The sequence below is a fragment of the Scyliorhinus torazame genome, chromosome 14 (genome assembly GCF_047496885.1).
Source record: "Scyliorhinus torazame isolate Kashiwa2021f chromosome 14, sScyTor2.1, whole genome shotgun sequence".
NCBI classification, from domain to species: domain Eukaryota; kingdom Metazoa; phylum Chordata; class Chondrichthyes; order Carcharhiniformes; family Scyliorhinidae; genus Scyliorhinus; species Scyliorhinus torazame.
Window position 1 is genome coordinate 52277231 of NC_092720.1, and position 16961 is coordinate 52294191.

A 16961-nucleotide genomic window follows, 5' to 3' on the forward strand; every position below is an offset into this window, starting at 1 on the left:
ATTTAAAAGTCTCCTGATATTGGGCAACAACTGTCGGCACTTGACAAACCCTGTCTGGTCCTAACCCTGGCAAGCACCTCTCCAGACGTGTCACCAGCACCATAGCTAACACCTTTGCATCGGCATTCAACAGTGAAATAAGCCTGTAAGACCCACATTCCATAGATTCTTTGTCCTTCTTTGGGATCAAAGTGATCGGCACCTACGCCGTCAGCACCCCCCAAGACAGAGAGTCATTAAATATCCCCAATAAGTGTGGTGCCACAAACTGTTTATTATAGTTTTGTTGGAGTTGTGGACAGTGCGGAAGGATGTTACAGAGGGACATAGATAAGCTGCAGCGCTGGGCTGAGAGGTGGCAAATGGAGTTTAATGCAGAAAAATGTGAGGTGATTCATTTTGGAAGGAATAACAGGGAGACAGAGTACTGGGCTAATGGTAAGATTCTTGGCAGTGTGGATGAGCAGAGAGATCTCTGTGTCCATGTACATAGATCCCTGAAAGTTGCCACCCAGGTTGCGAGGGCTGTTAAGAAGGCGTACGGTGTGTTAGCTTTTATTGGTAGAGGGATTGAGTTTCGGAGCCATGAGGTCATGTTGCAGCTGTACAAAACTCTGGTGCAGCCGCATTTGGAGTATTGCGTGCAATTCTGGTCGCCGCATTATAGGATGTAGAAGCATTGGAAAGGGTGCAGATGAGATTTACCAGAATGTTGCCGGGTATGGAGGGAAGAGCTTATGAGGAAAGGCTGCGGGTCTCGAGGCTGTTTTCGTTAGAGAGAAGGTGAAGAGGTGACTTAATTGAGGCATACAAGATGATCAGAGGATTGGATAGGGTGGACAGTGAGAGCCTTTTTCCTCGGATGGTGATGTCTAGCACGAGGGGACATACCTTTAAATTGAGGGGAGATAGATATAAGACAGATGTCAGAGGTAGGTTCTTTACTCAAAGAGTAGTAAGGGCGTGGGATGCCCTGCCTGCAAGAGTAGTGGACTCGCCAACACTAAGGGCATTCATATGGTCATTGGATAGACATATGGACGATAAGGGAATAGTGCAGATGGGCTTTAGAGTGGTTTCACAGTTCGGCGCAACATCGAGGGCCGAAGGGCACGTACTGCGCTGTAATGTTCCATGTTCTATATTCCACCAGGGGACCATCCGGCCCTGAAGCCTTCTCCTCCAATTTCAGCGGTGCCTCCATCCACAGCCCCTTTTCCCCCTCCATTGCCAGTAAGTCCAACCCATCCAAGAACTGCCTCATCCCCATGTCATCTCCCGGAGGCTCAGATTTTTAAAAGCCTCAAATACCCCGTCAATCTTATCTGGAGCAGTAACCACCCCATGTCCTTAACCTGGACTATGTCCGCCTGCCGTCTCAACTGGTGAGAAGGATGGCCTTCTCACTGTACTCAAAATGCCCCACCCAAATGACAAAGTTGGCTCACCGCCTTCCCTGTCGATTCAAGCTCGACCTCCAATCTTACAACCCTCCTCCGTCCCCACCCCTCCATCGCACTTCAGCTAACCAACCAACCCACCCAGCTCCAAAAAAAACCTTCCCTCCCCCACCCAAACAAAGAAAACCCAGCCAACCAAGGTTCATTACCTTTTCCTACAAACAAAACAGCCCCCCCCCCCCCCCCCCCCAGGTAACCAGCCGTAACCCTCTCTCCTATTTCGCTCCTGTTAATGAGCATACCCTGTTAGCAGGGTAATCCCCACTTGGGGAACAAGAACATAAACAAACAAGAACAAAACAATAAAAAAAACCAAGCACCCCCTTTTCCCAATTCCTCATCAAATATCGTACATACTGGGAAGAAAGAATCCTCATCTCATCTGCCTTCAATGAAACAAGCTACCCCAAGCAAACCCATATTACGATGGGAAAGAAAAAATGGAAAACATAACAGCAAAAACACAAAAAGAGGCAAGAAACATGAACGTGAACATGTAAAATTCAAAACTCCATAACATCCCACAACCAGATCTCTCCCAGTCCATTTCTCCCTCACAAAGTAATTCATCTCCTCTGCTGTATTAAAATACTGGTGTCTGGCCTTGAACGTGACCCACAACCGAACCGGGTACACCACTCCGAACTGCACCATGCTCTTGTAGAGCGCCGCCTTGGCCTTGTTGAACCAGCATGTCGTTTTTCCAGTTCTGCCCCGATATCTTGATAAATTCGTATGGGGTGGCCCTCCCATCTCCTCTCTCGCATGGCCTTCACCCACTTTAAAATCCGCTCCTTGTCCAGTTACCTATGGAGACAGACTATGATCGCCCATGGTAGATCCCCAGATCTGGTCTACTGTCGCAACGACCACGTCAGGAGAGTTCGCAAAGACCTCTTCCCCCATCAACTTCCCGAACATCTTTGCCACGTACTCTGTGGCTTTCGTACCCTCAATACCCTCCGGTAGCCCGACCATCCTCAGGTTCTGGATCGGTTCTCCTGCTCATCCACTTTGGCATTCAGTACCTTTTGGGCCTCCGCCAACATTGCCACTTCTGACTCCAAGAGGCAATCCGGTCACTGTGGTCTGAGACCATCTCCTCCACCTCCCAAATCGTCATGCCTTGCAATTCCAACCACTGCTCCACACTACCCAAAGTCATGCGAATAGGTGCCACCTCATTCACTTTGGACAGATCCTTCAACAATTCAGTTTTTGCTTCTGAAATTGCCCATATGGAACTCCATTACCTTCTCCATTGTCCATTAGGAGGGCATCAATGACACGGAGGGCTCTGCCATTTTCTCTTCCACTCTGCCACGAGGGCCTTTTGAGTCTGATGAGGGGCCTTTACTGAACTTCGGTCTCATGTAGTATCCTGTAGACATCCCACACCGGAGGAGAAACAACAGCAAGCGGAAGCCACCTTGTGTGCGACCTCTCACCTCAGCCGCCGCTGGAAGTCCACCCTTTCTGTACTTTAATTAATCAAAAGGCTTTTTGTTTAGTTTCATGTGCCTTGATAAAATCACTCTACTGAGCTATTGAAGGGTATATTTTCATCAGAGGTTATCATTGTTCAGTTTTCTGAGAATAATGAACCAATACTTCACTGTGATGGAATGTTCAGTGCCTCCATCTTTTCTTTGAAGATCCCTTATTAATGTTAATACCTTGACAAATGGTATACATCGTTTAACTTGTGTGATGTCAGTCAATGAAAATGAGCATGTCACAGTTTTTAATAACATATGCACAAACTTTGTGTCCATGTCAAAAGGAAAACTCCCACACAGATAAAGCAGCTGCTGCAGGTAAGGCTTTGGAGTTTGGGAAAATAATATTCAAATCGCAAAAATAAATACTATTGATTTTTTTCAAGCTTTTTCCAATCTGCAAAGACTTCCAAAATTTCAGAACAACTTTCTGATATGGTACTAAAAGGATGCTAAATTAATAATAAGTTGTCAAACATCTTCCTATTTCGCAAAAAATCTTCTGCCACCAATAGATGAGAAAGAACTATCACCTCAGTAATTTTCACCTGGTGCAGATTTTAGGGTGATTTCCCCCCACCACCCGGTTTTAATTTTGTCATAAAATTCCCCAGATAGCATTCCCACCATGCTACCTGTCTGCAATTTTACAAGGGTCTGCCGAGACAATACACTTACACTTGTCCCAGTTGTAGCCCTTAAATGGGCAATTAACGATCACTTAAGGGCCATTTTCCACTAGACCTCAATCTTGAAGGTGGGATGTGTTCAGTGGTGGGAAGGGAGAAGCGTAGCAAGTCACCCAGCTCAATTCAGGGGAGGGTGGGGCTGTCTTCCTCTGCCCCTGCCTCTCTATCAAGATCCCCAGCCCTCTCCACTCTGCGCTGACTTTTCGGGTGGCACCATCCGAAAGATTCTGCCTCTTGACCGAGGTCTAAACATTTCAAGACCGTTACTTCCTCAGAGTGGCAATCAGCATCGGATTGCCTTGCAAACCCTTACCTGGGAAGTTCCAAGCGGGATTCCCTGTACATATTTGGGGTAACCCCCCAATCCGCTGCTGGGGAGCTCGGAGGTTACAGCCCTTGGTTTAAAAAAACACTGGATGTTTTGCCACGTCATCAGCTCTCAATACATGGTTTATTGCCAATATTTGCTAAGATATAAAAAGTAGGATAAGTTAAATGTATTAATCCAAAATAGTTTATTTATATTCAAAGATTTAACAAGGCAGGTTTGCTTAGTTTGTAAGATCATGCTAAGGCTCTAAGCTATACAAGGTGACAAATACGTGCAACATTGTCTGGACTGGTAAAGCAAGCTTTCTATGGTAACATCAAGACCCATTTTCATGTGGCCTTCACAAAATAGCTTACACTCACAGTGCACAAGGACAATAAATGTACAAATCATACAGTAAAATAAGTTGAACCTGAGGTATTTTCTTCCTAGTAACAAAAAACCTCAAATAATTTATTCATACTAGAGTCCGAATGATTAAAATAAGTCTATTTGGTACTGTCACCATAACAACACCTACTGCTGTCTGGATTAAACAATGACGGATATTAATTTGTTTATGAATTGGTGTACTCGTTATTCTATATAAATATAACTTGACATTGACAACTGTCTCACAGTTAATTAGCAAACTCTGATACAGTGCAAAACTGTACAGGAGTAGAATATAAAAGCAAGCACAATATAACAGTGCAAAAATAGAATACAAAATAAAGTACAGCATGTACACACTGCAAATATTCTATGAGTAGATTTATAGATCGGTAATGTGTGAGGCTTAACTATAGGCGTTTGAAACTATCAACATCTAAGGCTCCCTGAACCTGGAGTGCATTTGAAGTTAAGAGAATTAGCTCAGCTTTTAATTGTGAATGTATGAGGAAATATGGAAAACAAAGTCTCACAGAGTATCTAGAACTACTCTGAAGGTACATGAATGGTGTAAGTTGCAAAAACTGAGGATATCTTGTCCCTGGATGGAGAGATGTTGACAACTGAAGCAGCAAGTAACTTAATTCTGAAGAAAATCCTGTAGACTGTGTTAGCCCTTTACAGTGACTTTATTTTCAGCAGCAGCGAACATTGCACAAAATCTTGAGTTTTCATTGGCTAGAAGAACAGACGGCTCATCAAATTCCATAACCTGAAGGAGGATACAAATATTGCTTTATTGGACTATAGAGCAGACTTGATTTATCATTACAGTTGTCCAGTAGGATTTCAATGCTCACCAAACTTATGGTGGTTGGGTCACCATATGTACTTGATACACGATGCAAAATATAGAAAACATTTTTATTAGACTTCTAACAGTTAGACATAAACAACAATCAAACAATGAAACATCTATCAATAACCACAGAAAATATATTTTAAAAAACCACACCAACAATTATAATCACCCCTTCCCAATAGAACCCCCCCCCCTAACCCCCGCATCCCGAACAGTGACCAGATCCTTGAAATGTAATATAAACGGTAGATCCAGTCAGTCACTCCCCTGATCATGCACCTACCTTCTCGAGGTAGAAAAACTGCACCAAATCACCCAGCCACACTGCACGGTGCCGCCTGCCTCCAATTCAACATAATCTGCTCCTGGCCAACGTGGCAAAAGCCAGAGCATTCGCCATCACACCCATTCTCAATTCCGGCCGGTCCGATACCCACAATTTATTGCAACAAATAGGCAGGGCTCTAAATCCACATCTCCAATTGCCGATATGGTGTTAAAAAAGGCCCCCAGAAAAACATCAATGTGGGATAGGACCAGACATATGGGTATGGTTCGCAGGCCCTCTCGAGCACCGCTCATAGAATTTACAGTGCAGCAGGAGGCTATTCGGCCCATCGAGTATGCACCGGCCCTTGGAAAGAGAACCCTACCTAAGCCCACACCTCCACCCTATCCCTGTGACCCAGCAGCGCCATGTAACCTTTTTTTGGACACTAAGGGCAATTTAGCATGGCCAATTCACCTAACCTGCACATCTTTGGACTGTGGGAGGAAACCGGAGCACCCTGAGGAAACCCACGCACACACGGGGAGGATGTGCAGACTCCGCAGAGATAGTGACCCAAGCCGAGAATCAAACCTGGAACCCTGGAGCTGTGAAGCAACTGTACTAACTACTGTGCCGCTCACACTTATCTTCAACCCCCTCAATGTAAGCCTACTTGTGACAATAAAGATTATTATTATTATATATCCTGGGCGTATTACCCTCCTCCGACTCTGCACAGGAGTGAATCCTGTCCAGCAAAGTGAACATCGGTGCCACCGGGAATGTCAAGAAAGCTCACCGGACCCAGTTGCACAACTGAAAGTACGTAAAACGTATCTCTACTCCTCCCTCCCCCTCTTCTCCATGGGCCTGCTTTCTCCTTCAGCTCCTTCCAGTCTGCAAACTACCGCTCCAAAAATATGTCCTTTACCATCTCCAGCCCCTTACCTATCCATCCCCCAAACGTAGCATCCAGTTTCCCCGGTTAGAACAAATGATTCTCACAAATAGGGGACCAATTTGACACCCCTCCCAATTTGAAATGCTGGTGGAGCTGCTGCCATGTCTTTAATGTGGAAATGAGCACTGGATTTGACGAATACTTCGCTGAAGCAAATGGCAGAGAAGCCATCGGCAACACCTCCAGACTCGATCCCTTAGCTGACCCCAACTCAATCTGTACTCAGGCAACCTCCCGGTCCTCAAACCAACTCAACACCTTCTTCACACTGGCCACCCAATAGTAAAGCAACAGGTTTGGGAGCGTTGATCAGCAGCCCCCCCCCCCCACCAAGTTCCCATTTTTGTTTCAAACATGGACAAAAGAGCTGAATGCCAGAGGTGTGGTGAGAGTAACTGCCCTTGACATCAAGGCAGCACAGTAGTTAGCTCTGTGGCTTCACAGTGCCAGGGTCCCAGGTTCAATTCCCAGCTGGGTCACTGTCTGTACGGAGTCTGCATGTTCTCCCCGTGTCTGCATGGGATTTCCCCAGGTGCTCCAGTTTCCTCCCACTGTCCTGAAAGACGTGCTTACGTAATTTGGACATTCTGAATTCTCACTCAGAGTACCCGAACAGGTGCCAGAATGTGGTGACTTGGGGCTTTTAGTAACTTCATTGCAACGTAAGCCCACTTGTGACAATAAAGATTATCATTTGACGCAGTATGGCATCAAGGAGCCCTCGCTAAACTGGAGTTAATGGGAATTAGGGGGAAAACGCTCCACTGGTTGGAGTCATACCTGGTATAAAGGAAGATGGTTATGATGGTTGAAGATCAATAATCTCAGCCCCAGGACATCGCTGCATGTGTTCCTCAGGGTAGAGTCCTAGGCCCAAACATCTTCAGCTACTTCATCAATGACCTGCCTTCCATCAGAAGGCCAGAGGTGGGGATGTTTGCAGATGACTGCACAATGTTCAGCAGCATTCGCAACTCCTCAGATAATGAAGCCGTCCATGTCCAAATGCAGCAAGATCTAGACAATATCCAGGCTTAGGCTGACAAGTGGAAAGCTACATTCACGTCACACAAATGCCAGGCAATGACCATCTCCTTACAAGAGAGGATCTAACCACCATGATATTCAATGGTATTACCATCACTGAATCCCCTACAATCAACCCTAAAGGTGCCTCCAATTCCTTTCTCAATTCCTCCTCCACCTGAGGAAACGCCAACCCTTCTAAAAACTTTAACATCCCCTGCTCGACATCCGGTGGCTCCGACTTATAAAGCCCCTCATAGAAGAATCGGAACACCCCATTGACCTTCTCTGGGACAGACACTAATACCGCCCCCCCCCCCCCCCCCCCCACACACACAATCTTTCTGGGCCACCTTAACTGATGGGCAAAAAGGCGGCTAGCCTTCTCCCTGTTGCCTTTTTTGCTTGCTTAAAATATGGCTGTCAATAAGGTTGCCCTTTTATCTAGATAGTGATATGGTATGCTCTCAAGAGTCCCCAGGTATCAAGTGATACCACCACAAGGTTCAGCCGGGTATCGATCAAAGAGCCAAACAACCAGTTAGTTAGTTCAAGATCAATGATACTATATTTACACAAGATTAATTTACACATCTAACATAAACACTACTAGTTAAACTACACCTAACAACTATGACAACCTGTACTTAACTTCAGGCACCCGGCTTAGGTCAGAGGAACAGTGGCCTTTGTTCGAATCTGGATCTACTGGGTCTGGAGAAGTAACTGCTGCTAATCCGTCTGGTAGCGAGCGTTGAACTTGAACTTGCTTCTGGTCGTGGTGCTGCGATTGGAGATGGACGTTGCCAGAGCGCCAGGTCCAAAAGACATCGAACACATGGCAGTGTCTCTCTTTATCCTTGGGGAGTTTCGCGGTCTTTTGGGTGGTCCTTAGGTTTGGACTCAATTAATTGGGCAGTTCTCGATCACTGCCTTCGATCTGAGCCAATAAAGGGACGGGTGCCTTGATGGCTGGGCGTGTCCTAAGTGGTCATTGACCCTGTTGTTGATGCTTCCTGAGTAAAGGGAGTGGCGTCGAAATGTCTGGACTTGTATCGGTTCCCCGAGTATCAATCCTTTGTCTTACGGAGATGGGCCATTAAAATGCTAATCGGTTGGGGGTTTCGATGCTGTTTGGATTCTTTGCTCACAAATATACATTCAGGCTCTGTGTCTGCCTGAATCTTACATTGTCCACATTTCCCTTTAGGCTTTGCGAACGTCCATGTTTCTTGTTGTAAGTGGCCATCCCAGATGGCTACAGTCCGTCCTCTTCATCCTAAGCGCGAAGCTTGATGAATCACACTACTGAATCTTCTTCTGTTCTCTGGTATGCCGGTACCGTCAATCAAGGACAGGTTCTATTCTACTCTGTCCTATGAATTGGAACATTTACCGAAGTTTTTTCTTAAGACAATCACACATCTATAAATATTCTAAGGGGGCACTATAACATTCAATCATACATTTCAGCGTCAGCGGGGGGAAGAGGGGGGAGATTAGGGTACAGTAGGAGGGATAAATAGGCGGGTAGTGTTTATGGGAGAGGAGCGGGTATGTGCATTATGGTTTGGTTGAAGTGTTGGTTTTCCATTGATGTTTGCATATTTCTGTAATCTGTAACTTTACAATGCCAGAAATACCTCAATAAAATGGTTTGTTTAAAGAAAAATCATACATTTCAGTTTCTTTACACAAAAGGGGAACCTCTCACTGTCCTTACCTCAACTACACTTATGCTGTTAGCTAATAACCAAAGGAACTTATATTTCAGTACAAAATAAACAAAAGCAGCATAATATTTCTACTTAACACTTATGTCAATTTACAAAGAAAGCAATTTTATTAAAACCGCGGAATTTATTAGGGAGAAAAAGAGTTCAAAAGAGTGTGGGGTCTGTTGAAATCCGAGAAAAGGGACTCTGAGTGTGTATACTGGAGGGCAGGAGTCTCTCCTTCGCCATTTCCGAAGTCTGAGTGTTTGGACGACACTGCAAAGTATCGCTATAATCAATAGGACTTTGATATTATGGCACTATGTGGGGATATCAGTGGCTGTGTCTATGTGTGGTGTAGTGTCCGGGCTAGGGGTATCATGTTGGGTGGTCATATTTAGGGCCTGTGTGGTGAGGGGTGTAGAGGCTGATAACGCGCGCAACTGTAGTGATCCAACGACGATCATGATGCAGGTTATCAGGTCCGTCTTCATTTTGTCTTTGTCTTCCTCTGTCTCCTGGTAAATTCGTATCTTCCTGGGTGTACAAGCATAATATCTGTTGTTATCTTGTTGTTTAATATCTCGTTTGTCTGTCTGTTTCTCCTGAACATCAATTTCCCATTTAGAATCGTCCCCCGATGTGACTCCCTCATTTATTTTTTATTTTTTTAAATCAACCATTTGGGAGACAAGACATCCGGAAAGAAATTCTGTCACAGTGTGAGCACTCTCGCAGCCTGTGTTTGATGGGCTGAGTGGACGGACAATTTCTTCGTCCAGTAGTGAGGTAGCGTTTTGTTCTCTAGCAGCAAATGTGTTTCAACCAAGTGCTTTACCATGTAAATAGCAGGTGGGGGTTAGCAACCGAAGGGTCGCCGAAAAGCAAACAAAAAGTGTGGCAAAGTGCATTCTTTAAACCACATTTTAAAAAGAACAGTAAAAGAGTTTTGAAAGAACTTTCCGAATGGGGGTGCGTATGTGCCACGGCAGGGCAAGAATGGGTGGAATCCCCGGGTAGGGCGATGATCAGTGCCGTTGCTCCACTACCCAAGCTTGGCTGACCAAATACATAGGTGGTCCACAGGCAGGGCGGGGATCAGTGCCGTAACTCCACTGCCTGAGTGACCTTACAAGAACGGTAAGAATTTGAATTTCTATAGACTTTCGACAAACTTGTCCCTTTAAGTAGTCATAACTGTATCAAGAAATTTTGCATGAGATCGACACACAAAGTCGTGCAAGAGAGAAACATTCAACATTTTTAAAAAACTAAAGAAAGAAAGTGGGCAGGCTCCATCAGGGAATAGGACACCGTAAATCTCAATCGATTCCTTTCTCTCACCATCTGGACAACATAGGGTTCCATTCCAAAAAGGGTCTTAAAGGGGTATGGTGGGAGTCAGACTCTGAGTCATCACCATCTCCCGGTTGCCAAACTCGGGACTGGCGTTTCTGTGCCAAGGCAGCGTGGGCCGATGTGGGATCCATCTCGTCATTTCTAATCAGTGGTAAGAATTGTCGCGGTGCCATTGTTTCTTATTCTGTAGGGCGGTAGGGGCAGGGTCGCTATCATTGGGCGGTGGGTCAGGCTCTGGTAGTGGCAAATAAATGGTCTCTGAGGGGACGAACATATCGTGGTCGGTGTCACTGGGGCTGTGGTGACTGGGGCCTGGTCTGTTTTTCCATTGGTTGGGAATATCAAGGACGTTCGTTGTGCTTTCGCTGTCGCTATCGGCCGAACCAAGTGTGAGGCTGAAATTCGTCTCTGGGGGCAGAGTCAAAGTCGTGTCTGTGGACGTGCTGTCCTGGCTGGGGGAGGGTCAGATTGGGTTGCCTGTGGGCGAGTCTTCGTTGTCTGCCATTGCCAGTGAAATGTGAGAGTGGCTGCACGGAGTTCCATAAACCTTAAGCTGGTTTATATGGAACCATCCTGACTTTCCATTTGGATACATGATCTTATAAACTGAGGGGCTTACTTTATCGGAAATTAAGTAGGCTCCTGCAAATTTGGGGGAGAGGAATGAACTAGGATTGTACAGGCAGACCATGACTTGCTGTCCGACTGTATATTCTAATGGGTGTACTGTTTTATCAAAGCAGGCCGTACTCTTGCTTTTTCCTAGCGCCTAGTCAAACAGCTGCAGCAAGCTGTGCTGCTTTAATATTCTCGATTATTTGTTGGACTGCTTTTTCGTGGGTAAGGGCGATGACTGTGGGGTTGGCCAAATCAAGTCCAAATAAATACTCGGTACCCTTCATGGGTCGTCCGGTCATGAGGGTGTGGGGGGTGTATCCTGTCGAACTCGACATCGTGTTTCTACTAAACATTAGTGCGAATGGGAGAGCTGTGTCCCATGTCGTATTGTGCTGTTGCACCATCTTCCTAAGTGTTGCCTTTAGGGTTCGGTTCATGCGTTCTGCGATGCCGCTGGATTGTGGGTGATAAGCAATGTGAAACTTCTGCTTAATTCCGAAAATTGTTCGGACGTTTTTCATTACCCTTCCTGTGAAGTGTGAGCCTTGGTCCGACTCAATACTACGGGGGAGTCCCCATCTAGTAAAAATCTCCTGGGATAGAATTTTTGCTGTCGCTTTGGCTGTGTTTGTCCTGGAAGGAAATGCTTCCACCCATTTTGTGAAGGTGTCGATGACGACCAACACATATTTAAATCCATTTCTGCAGGGAGGAAGGGGACCAGTATAATCTAACTGCACGTTCGTCCATGGGCCATTAACAGGGCGGGTGTGTCTTAGCTGATCTTTCTTTGTGTATCCGTCTGGGTTGTTCTGGGCGCAAATCAAACGTAGTAGGTTACGTCAGTTTATAAATCGGGCCACCAACAGAGAGGTCTGAGTTGGGCAAGGGTGGATTCTACCCCTTGGTGTCCGTGTCCGTCATGGAATTGACAAATCTGGTTCCTGTCCTGGGTGGGGACCACATGAATACGATCCTTTAATATGATTCCGTCGTGTACTGTTAAAGTGTCGTTGAACCCATCATAGGGAGCTGGGAAGTCTCTGTTTAAAATTTTCTTTAGCTTGTCGTCTTCCTTGTGCCTGTGCCAAATCTTGAATATTGATCTGTGAGACCTGGACTGCGTGTACTGGGGCTCTCGGGGGGATTTGCCAAAAGTGGCCATGTCGTGAGCCTGCTTTCGCTAGGGTGTCTGCTTTCACGTTACCGCGTGGGGAGGAACGATATTGGCTTCTAACTTTTATTTTTCCATATTTGCGATCTTTAGCTTGTTTGAGAATGTGTTGATGGCGCTGAGGGTGGAGGGGGTTTCAGTCGGCGGATATGAATCCTCTAGATTCCCACAGGGGCAGGAATTCTGTCAAGCTGTTGCAAACATATAAACTGTCCGAATATATGTCTGCTGGGGTCGGGAACGAATCTGGGTGCTGCACAATGTAAGCAATGGCTGCCTGCAAACCTAAATGTCCTGGCAACTTTAACGAGATTTCCTCCAATGCGTGTCCCTGCGCGTCCGCTCATAAATGCCACATCCTGTAATCCTTTTTCCATTTAGAATGGTGGAGAAGCCATCTACATACATTTTTAGAGCTTTATCTGTGGGCTGGGTTGCCTGTGGCCGGATGCCTGTCTTTTTCGGTAACGATTTGGGAACAAAGGGTCCTGTGATGTGCTTGGCTGCAATGATTTCAATGTTCCGCAGGGATCAGTGCTGGAACCTTTGCTCTTCGTAGTATATATAAATGATTTGGAGGAAAATGTAACTGGTCTGATTAGTAAGTTTGCAAACGACACACAGGTTGGTTGAATTGCAGATAGCGATGAGGACTGTCAGAGGATACAACAGGATTTAAATCGTTTGGAGATTTGGCCGGAGAGATGGCGTTTCATCCGCACAAATGTGAGGTAATGCATTTTGGAAGGTCTAATGCAGGTAGGGAATATACAGTGAATGGTTGAACCCTCAAGAGTATTGAAAGTCAGAGAGATCTAGGTGTACAAGTCCACAGGTCACTGAAAGGGGCAACACAGGTGGAGAAGGTAGTCAAGAAGGCATATGGCATGCTTGCTTTCATTGGCTGGGGCATTGAGTATAAGAATTGGCAAGTCATGTTGAAGCTGTATAGAACCTTAGCTCGGCCACACTTGGAGTATAGTGTTCAATTCTGGTCGCCGCACTACCAGAAGGATGTGGAGGCTTTAGAGAGGGTGCAGAAGAGATTTACCAGGTGGTTACCTGGTATGGAGGGCATTAGCTATGAGGAGCGGTTGAATAAACTCGGTTTGTTCTCACTGGAACGAAGGAGGTTGAGGGGAGACCTGATAGAGGTCTACAAAATTATGAGGGGCATAGACAGAATGGATAGTCAGAGGCTTTTTCCCAGGGTAGAGGGGTCAATTACAAGGGGGCATAGGTTTAAGGTGCGAGGGGCAAGGTTTAGAGGAGATGTACGAGGTAAGTTTTTTTTACACAGAGGGTAGTGGGTGCCTGGAACTCGCTGCTGAAGGAGGTGGTAGAAGCAGGGACGATAGTGACATTTAAGGGGCATCTTGACAAATACATGAATAGGATGGAAAAGAGGAATACGGACCCAGGAAGTGTAGAAGATTTTAGTTTAGACGGGCAGCACGGACGGCACAGGCTTGGAGGGCCGAAGGGCCTGTTCCTGTGCTGTACCTTTCTTTGTTCTTTGTTCATGTGGGGTTCCTGCATATTGTAAATTATCGGCCAGAAACGTGTGCGTCCTTGTCCTCTTTACTGTAATGTCGCGTCCTTGTAGAAGGGTCCAGCGCGCTTCTCGAATTTGGCTTACTGTACAGTCTTTCAGCCTCCTGTCTAACAGTAGCTGTGTCAGGGTGCGCTCAGTCAAAATGGTTACGGAGTTGAGTCCTGTTATGTACGAGAAGTATTGAACAGCCCAAAAAACTGCGAGCAATGCCTTTCGCAGGCTGAAAATCCTTGTTCTACCGGATCTAAAACTCGTGAGGCATAGGCTACGGGTCCTAAACGATCGTGCCTTTCCTGGAGAAGTACGGCCGAAAGGGTTCGGTTGGTGGTCGCTCCCTCTATTGCGTATGGGGAGTGTGGGTCTGATGCCTGCAAAGCTGGGGTGCGTTTCAAAGCATCTACGGCATCCGTGTGCTGTGGAAGCCATTTCCTTGGGGCCTGTTTCTTAAGGAGCTCGGAAAGTGGGGCTGCCTTTGTGGCGAAACCATCTATATGGTTCCTGCAGTAACCGACCAGTCCTAAAAATGACTGGAGTGCTGTAACATTTTGGGGCAAGGGCAATTTTACAATTGAATCGATACGTTTCTGTTCTATCTCACGCTTACCATGCGTTATAACTGTACCTACATAAGTGACCTTTTCTTGGAGAATTTGGGCTTTTTTCGGGTTGATTTTACATCCAATATCTTTCAGGAGACCTAATAGTTCAGAAAGAAGCGAAATGTGCTCTTCCTTGGTGTCAGTCTGTAGGAGGAAGTCATCCACATACTGAATGAGGCATTCGGGTCGGGATAATTTTGCTAATCTGTTCGCCAATTGTCTGTGAAAACTGGAGGGGGAGTTGTGGAAGGCATGTTCACGTGTAGTGCTGTCCCTGGAAGGTGAACGCAAATTTATACTGGCACTTTTTATCCAATGGAATGGACCAAAAGCCATTGCTAATGTCCAGAAGCGTAAAATTTTTTGACTTGAATTCCCTGCCTTAACATGGTCTCGGGCTCGTGGCAACGGTGGGGGCTGCTAACGGAGTTACTTTGTTTAATTCTCTATAATCGATGGCCAGTGGCCATGAACCATCTGGTTTTCTTACTAGCCAAATCGGGGAATTGTTCGTTGAGGCTACGGGCCGAATCACACCTTGATCCAATAAACTATGAATTACTTTAGCTATCTCTCCCTCAGGTTGCTGTGGAAAACCGTATAGTTTCTGGGGCTCAGGATCGGGACCTGTAATGGTGACCATTCCTGGAATTTTACCGCAATCGTGCTTGTGCTGGGCAAAAGATGCTTTGTGTCTCTTCAAGACTTCCCTAACTGTTTTGTCCATGGTAATGGTTTGTGGATCAAACCAGTACTCTCCCACTCAGCTAATCCTGTGTTTGTAGTCTCCTACTGTGAGCGTGGCGGGGGCTCGTGCTTCTCTAGCCATTTTCCACACACACTTATTTACGGGGTCGAAAGAAAGGTTGTGTGAGCTCATAAAATTTATCCCCAACTTGTGCTCTGCTGTCTGGGGTAAATCTACCAAAACGACTGAGTGCTTGGTTTTAATGTTACCGATCTGGATATCCACAGGGGCTGTAATGTGTCCCTGCTGGAGGTGTCCTGTAAATCCACTAGGAGTGATGGTGTCTGTAGTGGTCCATATATCTCGCTGGTACATCGTGGAGGAGTTAAACGTGGTTCGGGACCCTTCTGTGTCCCAAAGGAACTTCCGGACTTGTCCCAAAGTGTGTCGCAGACCCAGGTTGGGGAGTCCGGACACCGTCAATCGGTGCCATTAATGGCCAAATTGTCTGCACGGGCGCTAACGCTGTGGATAGGTCTGGCATTGTTCCTATGTGGGGCATTTGTGGGCTGATTCCGTTGCTGTTTCGGGGGGGCTTGGCATTCTCGGGCATAATGTCCCTTCTGTCCACAATTGTAGCATTCCTGCGCTTTAGGGTGCTGCGTGCTATTTCTATCTTCATTTACCCATGCGGGGTCTTGGTGTATCCTTCCTGGATTCATGTTTGCATCTACTTTCTCCTGCTCTACCTTTTTCTGTAGGGATTGTTCCCAAGCCCTAGAGAGTCTTTTCAGTACCCACACTTCATTGTGTGCCGGGTCTGAGGGGTCGTAATTCGCACATGCCTTTTATCCTGCCTCTGTGGCATGGGAGACTAAAATACGGGTCCATTTGGCCGTATTGTCTGCAGATATATGGGCGCGTGTTAAATCACCGAATACTGCCGTGAAGTGTATCCAGAGGCATCCAACAAATGCTGTTGGATGCTCTCCTTTTTTCTGCCTACATCGGTTGAGTCCTTCTACTGGATCTCCTCTATTATAGCCAATTGCATGTAGGATGGCTGTTTTCATATCCTGGAGGCTACCTCCTCCTACATTTTGTGGGTCGGGAAGGGCTGAACTAACTGACGGGTCTAGTCTCATCACTATGAGTTTTACTTCTTCCTGCTCGTCCACACCGTACATGACGATCTGTTGCCTAACCCACTCAAAAAGATGGCATGGGTCTGATGTGGGGTGAAAGGTTTCTATTTTACCACGGGCATCCCTTAACTGGATGATGGTTAGTGGGGTGGTGTACACAAAATTGGGTTGGGTCTTCTGTCGGTACTCTGCGCTGCGTGGTGACTGGATTCATAGGGTTGGGTGCTGCCTGTGCAATCGATGTGCGGGTGCTTTCCTTTTCGGGGCCTGGGGGGCTCTATTCTGACTTTCTGTTTTGCTTACATATCGATGGGCCGTTTCATTAAATTCCTGTCAATCGGGGCCATCTTCCTGATCTAAATTTGGGCCAAAGGTACCTCTGAGCCCATTCTGAACTGAGAGCAGTGATTGCAATCTTGCAATTTGCTGCCTGCACTTGGCATGATCCACCGAACTCTGCCGTTGTTCCGTGGTGGAACTGTGCAGTGCTCGTAGGGCTGCCTTTAAGTCCTCGCATTGCTTTTTCAAGTGTTCTGCTTGGTGTTCTGTTTCCTCTCTTGCCAAAACCGCACATTGCGTGTCTTGGTAGGCCTTATCATATTGGATCTGAAAGCTACTTAGGTGAGCGAGAGAAGAT

The 16961-nt window shown here is 46.3% G+C and overlaps 1 protein-coding gene across 3 annotated transcripts in view; it reads right to left on the reverse strand.

Moving 5' to 3' along the window:
* Positions 1–4144: 4144 nt before the first annotated feature.
* The window catches only part of abcc5 (ATP-binding cassette, sub-family C (CFTR/MRP), member 5), a 194304-nt gene continuing 181487 nt past the window's right edge, over positions 4145–16961 (reverse strand). For all 3 annotated transcript variants that reach the window (XM_072474195.1, XM_072474194.1, XM_072474196.1), the window contains one exon: positions 4145–5123. In XM_072474195.1, the coding sequence (XP_072330296.1) occupies positions 5022–5123 (102 nt within the window). In that variant the 3' untranslated portion in view covers positions 4145–5021. The remainder of the gene's footprint in view (positions 5124–16961) is intronic.